The following is a 17,106-nucleotide window of genomic DNA, read 5'->3' on the forward strand; positions in this document are numbered from 1 at the left end:
ATGTTAGGGGTAGATTCTTTACTCAGCAAGTCGTGAGTTCATGGTATGCCCTGCCAGTAGCAGTGGTAGACTCTCCCTCTTTATGGGCATTTAAACGGGCATTAGATAGGCATATGGAGGATAGTGGGCTAGTGTAGGTTAGGTGGGCTTGGATTGGCGCAACATCGAGGGCCAAAGGGCCTGTACTGCGCTATATTTTTCTATGTTCTATGTTCTATGTTCTATGAAAGCTGGCAGTGAACAGTTACAGCTAAGGACCATTGGCGATTTTCCCAGGCAGATGGAAAACATCGTAAGTTAGTCAGAGAATTGCAATGATATCGGAAGGATGTTGTGAACCTTGAAAGGGATCAGAAAAGATTTACAAGGATTTAGCTAGGGTTGGAGGATTTGAGTTATAGGGAGAGGCTGAATAGGCTGAGGCTATTTTCCCTGGAGCGTCAGAGGCTGAGGGGTGACCTTCTAGAGGTTTATAAAGTCATGGAGGGGCATGGATAGGGTAAATAGACAAGATCTTTTCCCTGGGGCTGGGGAGTCCAAAACTAGATGGCATAGGTTTAGGGTGAGAGGGGAAAGATATAAAAGGGACCTAAGGGGCAACTTTTTCACTCAGAGGGTGGTGCATGTATGGAATGAACTGCCAGAGAAAGTGGTGGAGGCTGGTACAATTACAACATTTAAAAGGCATCTGAATGGGTATATGAATAGGAAGGATTTAGAAGTATATGGGCCAAATGCTGGCAAATGGAACTAGATTAGGTTAGGATATCTGGTCAGCATGGACGAGTTGGACTGAAGGGTCTGTTGCCATGCTGCATATCTCTATGACTCTATGACAATCATGGGGATAGAGAACAAGGAGAGGTTGCAGGTTTGCCAAGTGGCTGATCTCAGCAGAAGATTGGCTTGAGAGTCCATGAGGAAGTGTTCCTGCTCCTTCTGGATCACAAGCAGCAAATTCAAATGGCTGCCAAAATCTGTGGAAGAGAATTACACTGACGTACTATAATCATGACTTACTTGGACGACTCTCAAACACACTGTGGTTAAAGTAGAAGTGGGAAGTTCACAGGGCTTTTTGTACATTTGTTCATTTAAGCCCTTCTATCCACCATGATGTGTGGGGGAGTAGTTCAAAATGTCTCCCACGGTTTCCTTTAAATATGAATTTCATTGCTCTTATATTAGTTTTGCAATACCATTACCATTCTGTTCACATGAACATTGAAAGATGTTTTCTCACAAGACTGGTGACCTCATCTCTTGATTTGTGAACCCACAGCACTGTGGTTGACTTACAAAACTCTCCTTGGAGGTCACTCAATTTAATTAAATAGCTACAAAGTTTGAAAAGAATGAAGCCAGATGAACCCTGCATTAGCCAGGGTACTTGGAATTACCAGCCAACTTGACCCTGCAGAGTCCTCCTTACATCTTGGGACTTGTGCAAAAATTAGAGAGCTGTCCTACAGACTGGCCTATCAACAGCCTGACATTTTCCCCACTCTACCACTACTACAAGCTAGGGATTCAACCCTGGTTCAAAGAAGAGTGCAAGAGAGCCTGCAGCAGCAGGCAAAAGTTAGCTGTCAGCCTGATGAAGCTCTAACATAGGGCTATCTGCATGCCAAAGAGTCGAAGCAAACAGTATTGAAGCTAAGCAATCCTACAACCAATGGATCAGTTCTGTAGTCCTGTGCCATTCACTTATGAATGGTAGTGGAAAATTAAACAACTTAAAGGAAGAGGGTTCCACAAACATCCACATGCTTGATGATGGAAATGGATAGTACTGAAGGTTTGTGCTCCAGAATTAATTGTACCTCTAGCCAATTCATTGTAATATAGTTACAACACTGGCAACCATACAGGAATGTAGCAAATTGCTCATGTAGGTGTTTTGCACAAACAGCAGGACAAATCCACATGACCACATCAGTCCACAGTCGACTGTCAACAGGACAACAGAAGCAGTTGATGATAGTGTTTTCAAATGCTACTTACTAGCCTTAATCTGTTCGCTAGTGCTCAATTTGAGTTCCACCAGAGCCAGGTGGCTTCTGCTCCTATTAAGAAATTGGTCAACTCAGGAGGTGAGAGGAGATTGACTTCCCTTCGCATCAAGGCAGCATTATCTAAATATGATATCAAGGAGCCGCAGCAAAGTAAATGAAAATCAGGAGAAAATTCTTCATTGTTAGGAGTCATGCCTGACACAAAGCAAAATGGTTGTGGTTGTCAGACATCAGTCATCTCAGTTGCAGGATATCTCTGCAGGGGTTCCTCAAGGTAGTGTCCTTGGTGCAACCATCTTCAGCTGCTTCATCAATGATTTTCTCGCCATCTTAAGGTCAGATGTGGGGATATTCACTCCTCAGACAGTAAGGGAGTACTGTTCGTACACAGCATGACCCGGATGATACCCAGGCTTGGGCTGATAAGTGGCAAGTAACATTTGTGTGACACAATGCCATGCAGTGATCTCCAAAACAAAAGAACATTGCCACCTCCCCATGACATTCAAAGGCATTATCACTTCCAATTCCCCCATTGGCACCATTCCTGGACTTAGCATTGAATTGGAACTAAACTGGAACAGCATTTAAATACTGTGACTACAAGCACAGGTCAGAGGCAAGGAACTCATGACTCCCCAAAGGCATGTCAAACAGCTACAAGTCACAAATCAGTAGTGTGATGGAACACTCTATACTTTCTTAAATGAAGACAACTCCAACAACACAAATGATGAATACCATCTAGGAAAAAGGAGTTCAGTTGATTGGCACCCATCACCATCGTAGACATTCACTCCCTTCACCACTGGCAAACAGCAGCAACTGTGCACACCGTCCACACGAAACACTGCAGCAATTCATCAATGCTCATTCGACAATATCTTCTAAACCCATGATCTCCACCAACTTGAAGATCAAAGTTAAAAATCACACAACACCAGATTATCGTCCAACAGGTTTATTTGGAAGTAGTAGCTTTTGGAGTGCTGCTCCTTCATCAGGTAGCTGTGGAGCAGGATCAGAAGACACAGAATTTATAGCAAAAGATTACAGTGTCCAAACATAGTTTGCTGTTAAATATATCATTTCAGTTGCGTGACACTGTAATCTTTTGCTACAAACTCTGCATTTTGTGATTCTGCTCCACAGCTACCTAATGAAGTAACAGTGCTCTGAAAGCTTGTACTTCCAAATAAATCTGTTGGACTATATTCTGGTGTTGAGTGTGTGGTGCTGGAAAAGCACAGCAGGTCAGGCAGCATCTCAGAAGCAGGACAAGCTATGTTTCAGGTTTTTATCTTTGTCCCCCAGTCCACACCTTGAAGATCAAAGGCAGATGAATGGGATCGCCACCAGCTGAAAATTCCCCATCAAGGCGCACACAATGATTTCAGACCATGGCCCCAACTTTTCACTTTTGCTCGTTTAATATCATGGAACTCTCTTCCTAATAGCACATGGGTATACCTATAACGGTTCAAGAAGGCAACTCTCATCATTGTTTCTGAAGAGCAATTTAGGGATGGTCAACATACACCGACGTAGTCAGTAACCCTCACAGCCCACGTGTGATTAAAAAAAGCCAAACTGCATGCAACAAGCTTGCATATATATCAATGTGATAACATCCTGATAACCTGTTGTTTTGGTAATAATCTTTCAGTGACAAATAATAATATTTGGACATGACGCACAGATTTCCTACTCTTTAAATAATATAATGGGATCTTTTTCATCCATTTATGAAAGCAGGCATGCTTTACTTTCAATGTTTCATTTGAAAGACCACACCAGCTGTGTTTATCATAGAAAAATAGAACAAAATTAAGACATAATAATGAAAGCAATCGTTCAGTGGTGCAATTGGTTTCAGCAGCACAGGTAGATACAAAATTACGAAAGTATCAAAGCAGCAATAGTTATGTAGTCTGTGTTTTGCAAGTGAGAAGTGTTGTATTGAATGCTGGAAATTAATCTGGAGCCAAACCCACCCACAACGGCTGTTTACTGGCCAAAAGAAATTCTGCAGAATCATTCTGACACAATGACTTCCAAGTCTCACTAACTGCAGTAGATTCTGTGTCACGTAACCACAAAAAAAAAGCAAGATTGGATTAAAACTCACCACTCTATTTGTTCGTGGCTCTCCAGAAGCTCCTGGATTTCTTCCCTGCACTTCTGCTGGTGTTCTGGATGTTGGGCCAAACAATACAAGAGCCAGGAGATTCCACTTGCTGTAGTGTCATGGCCTTCAAACATAAATGTGTCCACCTCTGCACGAATTTCTTCATCTGATAATCCTTTTCCATCTTCATCCTGCAGAACAACATTAAGCACCCTTTGATAGAACCTCAGCCTTGACGTGCAATCAGGATTTTTGAACAGATAGGGCAAGAAAAACTCCTTAAACAGCACTGATGTTTCACCAGTTCTGATGAAGAGCCATCTAGATTCAAAACATTAGCTTGCTCTCTCTCCATGGATGCTGTCTGACCTGCTGTGATATCCAGCATTTGTTGTTTTCAGTACTGATGTTTCACCAGCTATAACACATACATTCGTTCATTCTGGACGCTATTCAATGGGGACAATCTCCTCTGTTGGTTATAGCCAAATTGTAAACACATTCAGGAGATTTCCTTCTGAAATCTTTTTGACCATATTTACTCCAGAAATTGTAAACCAAGGAATTATAGCCAGTAGTGTATGCAATATGCAGAAATCACTTCCTTTTTTGAAGCAATACTCAACAAAGATTTTGAGTGGCAATGGGTGCAGAAGAATTTGCACCCAAAATTTGATAAGGAAGTCAAAGGTTACAGGGAGCAGGCAGAATCAAATTAGTCATGTTTTTATTTGATAGTAGAACAGTTTCAAAGGGGTGAGTGGTCTAATTTTGGTCCTTTTTATGTATACTATATGTATGTGATTGAAGTTGTTGTAAAGAGACTGAGTATGTTTTAATATATTTGGTGAAAACTACAAAGAGGAAATGGGGAAGAGGCAGAACAGTGGAGTTGAAGCTTATCAGATCAACCGCGATCTCATTAAAAAGCACAACAGACTCGATGGGCTAAATGGTCTACAATACTTCTTTCTGTCTTATGCCAGTAGCTGAGAATATCTTGTGCTCACTCAGTGGAATAAACAACAGGGAGAAAAACTTGTAGGCTCTGGACATAATACTCCAATCCTCCTTAGACAGATAGCAAGTGCCAGAGAAAAGGAGAATTGTATATGTTGCATATAGTTCTAAAAAGTTAAAAATCACACAACACCAGGTTAATTGGAAGCACTAGCTTTCAGAGCGCTGCTCCTTCATCAGGTGGTTGTGGAGTACACAATTTTCAGAATTTATAGCAAAAGTTTACAGTGTGATGTAACTGAAATTATACATTGAAAATTACCTTGATTGTTTGTTGAGTTTCTCATCTGTTAGAACGACCATAATAGTTTCACTTCTTTCATATGTAAATCACAAAACTATTTTTAAAAGTTACATTCCCAGGTTAACTGTAACAATTGGTGTCAGCCAGATAAGATGTTGAAGGTGTTAGCCCCCTGTGTTCCCTGTCTGTTGGGGGGTTGTGAGTGTCTGAGAGAGAAAGTGTATATGTCTGTGAGAGTGTAAAGTGGTCTAAGTCTGTGAGAGGATACATGTGCGAGTGTGGGAATATATGTTTCTATAGGAGTGTGTGTGATTGTCTGCGTGCGTGTTTGTATATACATGAGTCTGTGTGTGTGTTTATAGTGCAATGATGGTCACCTGTAATGTGACATGAACCCAAGGTCCTGGTTGAGGCCCTCCCTATGGGTACCGAACTTAGCTATCAGCCTCTGCTCAGCCACTTTTCGCTGCTGCCTGTCCCAAAGTCTGCCTTGGGGATGGTCATGCGAAGTGTTAGTAGGGTCACCCATGGTGCTTAGTTAACATAAAATGCCATGGTTTTAGTTGACAAAAAAATGACCAAAGAAGACTGTTCGCTGAAGCAGTCATTTACACAGTCAGACTTATGGCCTTCATATTCATAGCAACCAGATAAGATATAAAGCATTGCGTTAACAATCACACAACGGGATCTTATTAAGAAGGAAAAAATGTCGCCACTGTTTACACAAAGACAGGGTGATAATGGACAAACTTGAGAAGCATAGAGACAAGCCCCATATGCAAGCTAATTCAAAGTTTAGTATTTATTATGGGTTAGAATGGGAAACACTTGACTAACATTAATTAAGATCCCTTAGATGACTGCAATCACATATAAATGTAACAGACATTAACAGATTTAATTGAATTCCTATGGACAGACAGTAGGGAGAAGCCCCCAGCTTCTTACCAGAGAGGACTGAATAACATGTGCAGAAGTCGGCAGTATTGGAATGCGGTTGAATAAAATACATTGTGAAAGCCTAAGGATAGGTATTAAGGGTGTCTGGTTAACATCATGAGAACATGGCAAGACCTATAACTGTCCATCAACAGATAAAGTCAGAATTCACGTGACACCAGGTTATAGTCCAATAGGTTTACTTTAAATTACAAGCTTTTGGAGCGCTGCCCCATCAGGTGAAGTCACCTGATGAAGAAGCAATGCTCCGAAAACTTGTCATTTCAAATAAACCAGTTGGACTATAACCTGGTGTCACATGAATTCTGACTTTGTTCACCCCAGTTCAACACTGACACCTCCACATTGTCAACAGATAATGCAGTCACATGATTGACTTGATTGGATGTTGATGTAAACAATCAATAACACGATCGGTTTGCAATTGGTTTGTACATGCTCACGTGAGCTGTAAAGAAATATATAAAAGCTTATGTTTTTCCTTTATTTTGGAACCTTAGAGGCTTTCTTCCCAGCAATGTAACATCAATAACCACATTGGTGCTGGAAATGGACTCTGGGTGTTGAGTGATTCATTTAGCCATTCCGCCCCAACACGAGGATCACAATTTAGGAAGGTCCTAAAGACTTTGGAGAGGGTACAGAAAAATATTACAGTGATAGTTTCAGTGATGAGAGATTTCATTAATAAGGAAATGGCAAAGCTGTGATTACTCTTAATTTCAGAGAAAACCGAAAGGATATTGGGTAAAGTTGTTTAAATCACAAGAAATCTGGCTTAAAGACTGCCTTTTTATTTCTCTGTATTTTGAATTGTGGACTGATGTGAGAAAATAACAGGTTTTAACCCAAGGATTTCTGGAGTATTACTGAATCTTTTGAAAGCAATTAACCCTATAGTCATTGTAAACATTGGTTGCAGAGCTGCTGGTTCCAGTAGGAGTTGAAGTGTAGTTATGGAAAAACTGGAGCCAAGGGGTTTTGTACAGATGGAGCTATGGTTGGCTGATTAGTCAAAAATCCCAAGGAAGAAGAAACATATTACGGGTAGGATAAGGTAACCATGGCTACCAAGAGAAGTCAGGGGCAAAAAAAACTGCAGATGTTGGAATCCAAAGTAAACAGACAGGTCCTGAAGAAGGGTTACACCTGAAATGTTGACTTCTCCACCTCCTGATGCTGCCTGTGTTCTTCTAGCCTCCTGTTTGTCTACTAAAGAGAAGTCAGAGACAGCATAAAAGCAAAAGAAAAAGCAATGCAGTGAAGATTAGTGGGAAGCCAGAGGATTGGAAAACCTTTAAAAACAAACAGAGGATAACTAAGAATGCAATAAGGGTGGAGAAGATGAAATATGAGGGTAAGCTAGCTATAAAATCAGATTATAAGCATTTTTTAGATACATAAAAGGTAAGAAAGAAGCTTTGGCAGACATTATTCTGCTGTAAAATGAGGCAAGAGAAGTAGTAATGGGAGACAAAGAAATGGTGGAGGTACTGAATAGGTACTTTATATCAGTCTTCAACATACCAGAACTTCAAGAGAGTCAGGGATCAGAGGGGAGTGTAGTGACCATCACTAAGGAGAAGGTGCTGGGGAAGCTGAAAGATTTGAAACTGGAAAAATCACCTGGACCAATTGGACTACAACTCAGAGTTTTGAAGGAGATAGCTGAGGAGATTGTGGAGGCATTGGTAGTTATCTGTCAGGAATCACTGGAGTCTGGGAGAGTCCAAGAAAAATGGCTAATATAACACCCCTGTTTAAGAAGGGAGGGAAGCAGAAGTCAGGTAAACAGAGGCCAGTTGGCCTGACCTTGGTCATTGGTAAGATTTGAGAGTCCATTATGAGTTTGCAGAGTACTTGGAAGTGCATGGTAAAATAGGGCTGCATCAGCAAGCTTCGTCAAAGGAAGGTCATGCCTGACAAATCTGTTACAATTCTTTGATGAGCAAATAATAAGTTAAACAAAGGATGTTATCTATTTGGAGTTCCAGAAGGCCTTTGGCAAGCTGCCCACAGGGGGTTGCTAAATATGATAAGGAAACCTGGTATCGGGGCAAAATACTGGCATGGATAGAGGATTGGCTGACTGGCAGATGGCAGAGAGTGGGGCTAAAGGTTTTTTTTCAGGATGGCAGCTGGTGACTACTAGAGTTCTGCAGAGATTAGTGTTGGGAGCACAACTATTTATGTTATACGTTAACAATCTGGACAAAGGAACTGAGGGCATTGTTGCTAGGTTTGTAGACAATACAAAGATAGGTGGAGGGTCAGGAAATGGGGAGACTGCAGAAGGACTGTGACAGGCTAGGAGAGTGAACAAAGAAGTGGCAGATCGAGTACAATGTGGGAAGTTGTGAGGTTATGTACTTTGGTAAAAAGAAGAGAGGCTGAGACTATTTTCTAAATGGAGAATGACTTCAGAAAGCTGAAGCACAAAAAGACTTGGGAATCCTAGTTCAGGATTGTCTTAATGTTAACATGCAGGTTCAGTTGACAGTTAGGAAAGCAAATGCAATATTAGTGTTCAAGAGGTCTAGAATACAAGAGCAGAAATGTACTGCTGAGGCATTATAAGGCTCTGGTCAGACTGCATTTGGAATATTATGAGCAGTTTTAGGTCCCATATCTAAGGAACAATGCCCTGGTGTTGGATGGGAGTCCAGAGAAGGTTTACAAGAATGATCCTAGGGACGAAGAGCTTGTCAAATGAGGAATGGTTAAGGACCCTGGGTCTGTATTTGATGGGAGTTTACAACAGTGAAGGGGATATCATTGAAATTTACAGAATACTGAGAGGCCTGGATAGAGTGGATGTGGGGAAGATGTTTCCATTCGTAGAAGAGACCAGGACGCAAAGGACAAAGAGTCATATGACCTCTGAAGGGACAACGCTTTAGAACTGTGATGAGGAGGAATTTCTTCAGGCAGACGGTAGCTAATCTGTGGAACTCATTGCTGCAGAAGGCTGTGGAGGACAAGGAATTGAGTGTATCAGAGACAGAGCTAGATGGGTTCTTCATTCATAAGGGGATCAAGGGCTACGGGGTGAGGGCAGGACAATGGTGTAACATCGGCAATGGTTGAATGACAGAGCAGAATTGATGGACTGAATGGTCTAATTGTGCTCCTATAGCTTATGGTCTTCATCCCATGAATCAGTCAAGTGAAACTTCTTTGAACTGTTTCTACTGCTGTTAAATTGTTTGTCAAGTAACGAGACTAAAACCGCACACATCACTGCATGATTCGTCTCAGCAAACTCTGTACGAGTGTAGTGATATATTTCATTTATGGAATAACTGACTGCTTTATCACTTGTTGTACCTGCATACTAACATTTTTTGTGACTCATGTACAAGGATACCTCGGTCCATCTGCATCACAAAGTTTTACAACCTTTCGCTAATTAAATAATTTACTGTTTTTCTATATGTTTTTCCTGTCAAAGTGGACAAGATTACAATTTCCCACTGTCATTTTCTTCTGTGCTCATGTAACCTAGCCAAATCTCTCTGTAGACTCTTCATGCCCTCTACCTATCACTATGACATCAACAAAACTAATTATGATACATCTGGTCCCTTCACCTAAGCCATTTATATAAAATGTTGAGGTCCTCAGCACTATTGCCTGCAGCACCCCACTGGCGACAGCTTGTCAACAAGAAGATGATCCAAAGATCTGGTTATGTGCAGCACAATTCAATCACAAAAAGGTGAAATTGCATCATAGCTAATTAAACTGAGAAACCAGTTGAGAATAAACTGAGCAAATCTGATTTGGAACTGACAAAAATAGAGAAATTCCCAACACTCCTGGCTCCTGAACCAAATCATACCAGCTCAAATTATTTTGATATCTATCTGCAGGAGGGTAAAGTTTAAGATTGATGTTGTGAACATTTCGCAAAAGTAATAATGAAACAACACAAATATTAACAGTGAGGTAAATGGGGGTGGCACGGCTCTCACAGCGCCACAGACCCGGGTTCAATTCCCGCCTTGGGCAACTGTCTGTGTGGAGTTTGCACATTCTCCCTATGTCAGCGTGGGTTTCCACTGGGTGCTCCGGTTTCCTCCCACAGTCCAAAAATGTGCAGATTAGGTAAATTGGCCATGCTAAATTGCCCATAGTGTTAGGTGAAGGGGTAAATGTAGGGGAATGGGGTCTGGGTGGTTTGCTCTTCGGAAGGTCGGTATGGACTTGTTGGGCCGAAGGGCCTGTTTCCACACTGTAGGGAATCTAAATAACTGATGTATGACAAGTACAACATGCCTTTACGCTTTTGCAAGAGCATTATTTTAAGGACTGGGTGTTGAGAGTTCATGCTATGGTTTCCCATTATGAATAAACAAGCTGATGCTAAAAATTGACTGCCCTAGTCTGGATACATGTGAACTCTTGTTTCCTTCTGAGAGTTTCTTTGGTTATTGTTTAGAGGCAGCTGCAGGCCTAAGAGGGGTGGTGAGTTGACAGTCACCAACCTTTCCTTGTAGACTTTGCTGGAGATTAAGATCTCACTACAAACTGCAACTCTGTTCACTGTGCCACAATAAAACATGTCTCCAAGTACACTGTACACAGTTTTAAATTGGATCATGAGCATGCTTGACATAATTGGCAGGAGTACTGTTGAGATATCCTTCAACATGACTGCAGAGAACAGTTGAAACTACTGCAAACTTCATAACAAAACTTAATTAAAACTGGTTGAAAACTATTTGCCAAATGGTTAGTTAGAACAATTAACTATTACCACATACAAAGACTTACCCTTGCACAAAGTAGAATATCCAAGAAATCCAAATGTCTCTTATCTTTGATTTTTTCCAATTCCTTCTCATTTTTCAGCATTTCTTTCCTCTGCCGTATCACTTCCTCTGTCAAACAGAAAGTTTCAATGGGACTAAATGTACGTATAAATTATTTCATAAGCAATTACGTAGAATTGAATTACATAGAATTACATAACAGGCCCTTCGACCCAACAAGTCCACACTAACCCTCTGAAGAGTAACCCACCCAGACCCATTCCCTTACCCTATTATCCAATATTTACCCATGACCAATGGGCAATTTATCATGGCCAATTCACCTAACCTGCACATCTTTGGATTGTGGGAGGAAACCGGAGCACCGGAGAAACCCACAAAGACACAGGGAGAATGTGCAAACTCCACACAGACAGTTGCCCGAGGCCTGAATCGAACCTGGGTCCCTGGTACAGAATTTGATGTATTTCTGAAAATAAAATGCATGTTTTGCCAAAGCTTTTCACCTTACATGCATCGGACAATTTGCAAGAAACAACAATATAAAGGGAAAGCAACAATTGTATCGAGTGAGAGAACAGTACTGATTGTTTGGCAAGTGGACTCTGATTGGTAAAGTTTTTGCAATGAAGAAAGCACCAGTTAGATGATGACTGACAGATAACTGATAAGGTGCTTTATAATTTTAAACTAAGCAGGTTGACCTTGACTGGCTGAGGCATTTCCCTGAGAAGTGGGCCAGATAATGACCATTAACTATCTTGTTGAGTTGAAAACATGCAGTGTGTGCACATGTTCTTTCTGTCTGTAAAGAACAATCAACAGGCATGAGGAAAGTGGAGTTGATTTAGAACATCTGAATACTGAATAGCTAGTAGGTTCAAAGATCCATATAAACTACTCCAGCTCCTAAATCTTAGTTCTTACTATTGTGTCAACATCAAACACTCTTATGTGAAGGATTGCAAATTTGGAAGCAGAGAAAATCATGTCACACAAATTTAATATGGAAGCATGGCATTCAGCTCAACCCATTCATGTTAATAATTACTCTTTACATCTTCATTTCATGTGTACAGTTTATTCCTACCTATCACCTTTCCTTTCAACCACCTGTTCTTAAATATTGACATTATTCCTGCTTCAATCAGTAATTTATACTCCTTATACTCCTAACTTTCTAACATTATATCTACACTACTTCCTTCTGGACTGTTCAGCTCAGGAAATAGTCTGTTTCTATCCATTTTGAAAATCATTCATACTTTAAAAAACCCATAACATTACATGTATAATATTTTTTGATAAAAAGTCTGAGGTTTTCCAGTCTGAAACCTAGCATCATTCCAATCAATCTACAATACACTCCTTAGTCACCCGAATACTATAGTTCCATTGATCAGGAGCTCCAATTTGTTCACTGTAGGCTGAAGTTTGTTTTTCTTTGGCAATGGCAGTGAGGGAAGTTCGAGGAGAGGGGGAGGTGAGTGGTGGCGAGTGTGGGGTGGGGCAGGGAGGTGAAGGGGTGGGTGGCTAAGGGGTCAGAATGGACAGAGGGAAAGTTGAGGTAACCCTGCTTAGTTGAACTGATATCTGATTCTATGGTCTGCAGTCAATTTACTAAATGGCATTCTTCCAAAAGGTAAAAGCAAATTACTGCGGATGCTGGAATCTGAAACCAAAAAAGAGAAAATGCTGAAAAATCTCAGCAAGTCTGGCAGCATCCGTAAAAAAAAGAGCCAATGATTCGAGTCTAATTGACCCTTTGTCAAAGCTCAAGCTTTGACAAAGGGTCAATTAGACTCGAAACGTCAGCCCTTTTCTCTCCTTACAGATGCTGCTAGACTTGCTGAGATTTTCCAGCATTTTCTCTTTTTTGGCTTCCAAAAGTTAAGTTCATCCATTTGGAGGGCCAATAGCTCATCACTGACAGCAGCGCCACATCGTGGTCACTGGTGGGACTGAACAGTGAGATGAAGGTAAGTGGAATGGCCTCACTGGGGCCAGTCAAAAGACACTGCTTGATAGATGGGGAGGGGAAGGATGTGTGGAGATTGCACATTCTCCCCGTGTCTGTGTGGGTCTCCTCCCACAATCCAAAGATGTGCAGGTTGGGTGAATTGGCCATGCTAAATTGCCCATTAGTCAGGGGTAAATATAGGATAATAGGGTAGGGGAATGGGTCTGGGTGGATCACTCTTCAGAGGGTTGGTGTGGACTTTTTGGGCCGAAGGGCATGTTATGTAATTCTATGTAATTCAAAGGACTAATTGCTAAGTATGGGGGAATGTTTCCACAGGGGCACCCTTTTTTGCCAAATGTGGGTCACAGGATAAACAATTAGACAGGAAATCCTCCACGTCTACAGGAAAATTGCCAGCTTTTACTGGGCCAAATGTCGTACATCAGCACCACCCTGCTGTCCCCAAACTCCTCACACCCACCCCATTGCGAATTGCAAAATGTCAGCAGTGTAATGAGACCCTTAACTGGCTTTGGGTCCTTGGCTCAATACTTGTCCTGACTTTCTCCATTCTAAATGTCATTTAGTAAATTGACTGCAGACCACAGAATCAGATATCAGTTCAACTGAAGCAGGGGTTACTTCAACTTTCTCTCCGTCCATTCCGACCAATTGCCCACCCCTTCACCTCCCCCCCGGTTGAATTTTGAATTCACTTTGATCCAGCGACTTCCATTTGGATTTTCTGTACCACTTGCCATAAAACCTAACATTCCCCATCTCCTCGTAAATCTGAAAAACAATTCCTTTTGTTTTCCCGCATCATTCACAGATCATCCATCTAACTTGCTGAGAATGAAAACAATGACAAGAATTGTTTACATTTAAAACCAACACTTGGCATGTCACTAAACTGGATAAACTTCACAATGAACTTAACTGATCATTGTTAGTCTGTGCCACTGTCCTTACACTTACCAGTGTGGTGGTGTGCCAAGCTGCAGGCTTTCCGAAAACGATATCCATGTGGACTCAGATAGTAAATAAGGTCATTGTGATACGGGAAGGTTCTGAACCGCTGATTGGCGAGGAAGCAGAGCTCATACACAGCCTTGATATATGAACTGTCACTGGAAAATCGAGAGAGTCCTTGAAATTCAGTTCATAATCAGTCACACAGCATGCAATTAAAATGTCATCAGTTAAAAGTTAGTAGTGACATCACATTTGATATTCATTAGTTTGTGAATAATGATTTAGAATCATTGAGTCCTACAGCACAGAGACAGGCCCTTTGGCCCAAACTGGTCTATGCCGACCAAAATGTTCATCCATGCTAACCTCATTTCCCTGCACTTGGTCCATATGCTTTCCTATTTATGTAATTGTCCAAATGCCTTTTAAATGTTGTTAATGTACCCACCTCAACCACTTCCACTGGCAGTTCATTTCACATGAATATCACCCTTTGTGTAAAACAGTTGCCTCTTAGGTTCCTTTTCATTCTTTACCCTCTAACCTTAAACTGATGCCCTCTAGTTCTCACTTTCCCAACCTTGGGAAAAAGACTGACTGCATTCACCCCATCCATGCCTCTCATGATCTTATACACCTCTATAAGAATTCCCTCAGTCTCATATGCTCTAAAGGGAAAAGTCCTAGCCTGTCCAACCTCTCTCTATAACTCAGACATTGGATCCAGGCAAAATCCTTGTAAAATTATTCTGCGTTCTTTCAGTTTAATAACATCCTTCCTCTAACAAGATGACCAAAGCTGAACACAATAGTCCAAGTGCAGCCTCACCGATAGCCTGTACAACTACAACATAACTTCCCACCTTCTATATTCAATGCCCTGACTGATGAAGGCCAGTGTGCCAAAAGCCTTCTTCACTGCCCTATCTAGCTACGACTGTGAACCTGAGCTCCAAGATCCCTCTGTTCCACTACATTTCTTAAAGTCTATCATTCACCATGAAACTCCTACCTTGATTTAGATTGGACTGTGCAGCAATTTCAATAGGGATCAAAGAAAATAAGTCTGAACTTACCTCCAGCTCTGATTGACACCCATCTCCAGGGACTGCCAAGCTGTGGGTTGGATATGGAATTGTTGATGGAAGTGGGACAAGGAATAGGATTTAATTCTTTTGGAAATAGTCTCAGTCTTTGTCTAGCAGTGATGCCACTGCTCCCTCATTGGCCTGTCTTTTCAATGTTGAGTGATCACTAACCTGAGGTGTGGGTGATGGGGATGAAGTGTTCCCTGAACTATTACCTTCCCTGTTTATCCAGAAAGCAGAGAATTATCAGTTTGTTATTTTGCAACTTTTAAACTAACAAATTTATTTGATTCAACTGTTATATTCAATAGAAGGAATTCAAATTTGACAAGATATCCACAGAAGAGTTTATTTTTTTTTATCAGCAAACTTGGTTGATTATTAAAGAAACAACTTTAAAAGATTATGACTTTGCAAGAGGCTCCAAAGTTCAGTGGTTGAAATTTTAGTAACAGACCTTCTTTCTCTAATTTGGATTTGTTAAAAATCAGTCAAAATAAACTTTGACAAGTCAAACTTAAGTTTAAAATCTTCTCTGTGAATGCCGTGAATATTCTTTGTATTTTTGTTGGATAGTGTAAATAGCAATCCAGTGGGACGAACAAAATCACTGTGATGTTACCTTTGTCCATTTTCCTTCATCCTAAATCCAACTGCTTATAATGTTACAAATGCACATTATCCTTTAAAAGGTTATGATACATGACCATTAAAAGCTGGAAATCCAAATAAATTGTGTTGGACCATATTGCATCTTTCATTCAGCTCTTAGGATGGGAATTCTGACTCCAACATCCTGCGCACCATCTACAATGCACAAGTCAGGAGTACGATGTTATCTTCGCCACTTATTTGGATGTGTAAAGCTCCAACAGTCAGAAACTTGACAGTATCCAAGACAAAGCAGCCTCGATTGTTACCCAATCCACTACCTTAAGCATTCACTTCTGCCACTGTCAGTGTACATCCTGTCAGCAGTGCGTATCCTCGACAAGACGCACGGCAGCAAGATGCCAAGCTTCCTTCAACAACATCTTTCAAATTTATGACCTCTACCACCAGGAAGGCCAAAGGCAGCAGATGCATTTGAAAATTCCTCTCCAAGTCACAGGACATCATGGCTTGTCTACATTGCCATTCCTTCACAGTCACTGGATCTAAAACCTAGGACTCCCTTTATAAAGGGCATTGTGGGTGTAGCTGTACAGATGGATTGCCGTAGTTTAAAAAGGAGGCTTACCATCACCTTCTCAAGGGTAGTTAAGGATGGGAAATAAGCTACGGCCTTGCCAATATGACTCACCTCCCAGCAAGGAACATAAAATGATCATTCATCAATTCCTTCATTTTCTACGACAATGTCCAAAGATTTGTTAGGCAAGACTAATTTGTCTAGACATACCTCTCAGGCATTTGTGAAAATAATAGATGTCTCACCTCTTCTGTGTACTGTTGTTTTGAAAACCTATCTACAAGAATTTCAAGGAAGCACACGCCATCCTCTGTTAGGTTTTGGAATTTTCTACCCTTCTTACTCAGGATTATATTGATTCCAATTTTAAATCAATCAGCGGGGCAAATCCCAAAGCCAGGTGTATTCCATCATCTTGACCTTTCTGTACTGATCTAGATCAATTTTGACAAATGACCAAGCAGGAGAAATAGAAATTCCTGAAGAGCAGCAAACAAAGTGTCTGAGAGGTGTTACGGCTTCTTTGTCACACGACCACATTTGGGACTTGATGTGTACCTTTTCTCCATTAGGGGCACTGCTTTGTTTATAGCTCTGAAGTTGATCACATTAAAGGGATACAGATCATAAGTTAAAGCAGATGCCGTAGAAGAATTACCCTTTTGCATACATGTCATAATTTGAACTTAGGGGCTGAATTTCATGGAGTCAGGAAGAAGATGGCCAACTCTCTTTTCCTGCTT

At 41.0% G+C, this 17,106-nt stretch overlaps 1 protein-coding gene across 2 annotated transcripts in view; it reads right to left on the reverse strand.

The window, feature by feature from the left end:
- LOC122554393 (cytochrome P450 4B1-like) overlaps positions 1 to 17,106 on the reverse strand; it is a 62,306-nt gene that overhangs the window by 8,600 nt on the left and 36,600 nt on the right. For both annotated transcript variants that reach the window (XM_043699327.1, XM_043699328.1), the window contains exons 6-8: positions 14,087 to 14,238; positions 11,147 to 11,253; positions 4,144 to 4,334 (exon numbers count right to left, since the gene is read on the reverse strand). In XM_043699327.1, the coding sequence (XP_043555262.1) occupies positions 4,144 to 4,334; positions 11,147 to 11,253; positions 14,087 to 14,238 (450 nt within the window). The remainder of the gene's footprint in view (positions 1 to 4,143; positions 4,335 to 11,146; positions 11,254 to 14,086; positions 14,239 to 17,106) is intronic.

Source organism: Chiloscyllium plagiosum, chromosome 11, assembly GCF_004010195.1.
Source record: "Chiloscyllium plagiosum isolate BGI_BamShark_2017 chromosome 11, ASM401019v2, whole genome shotgun sequence".
In the NCBI taxonomy this organism is placed as follows: domain Eukaryota; kingdom Metazoa; phylum Chordata; class Chondrichthyes; order Orectolobiformes; family Hemiscylliidae; genus Chiloscyllium; species Chiloscyllium plagiosum.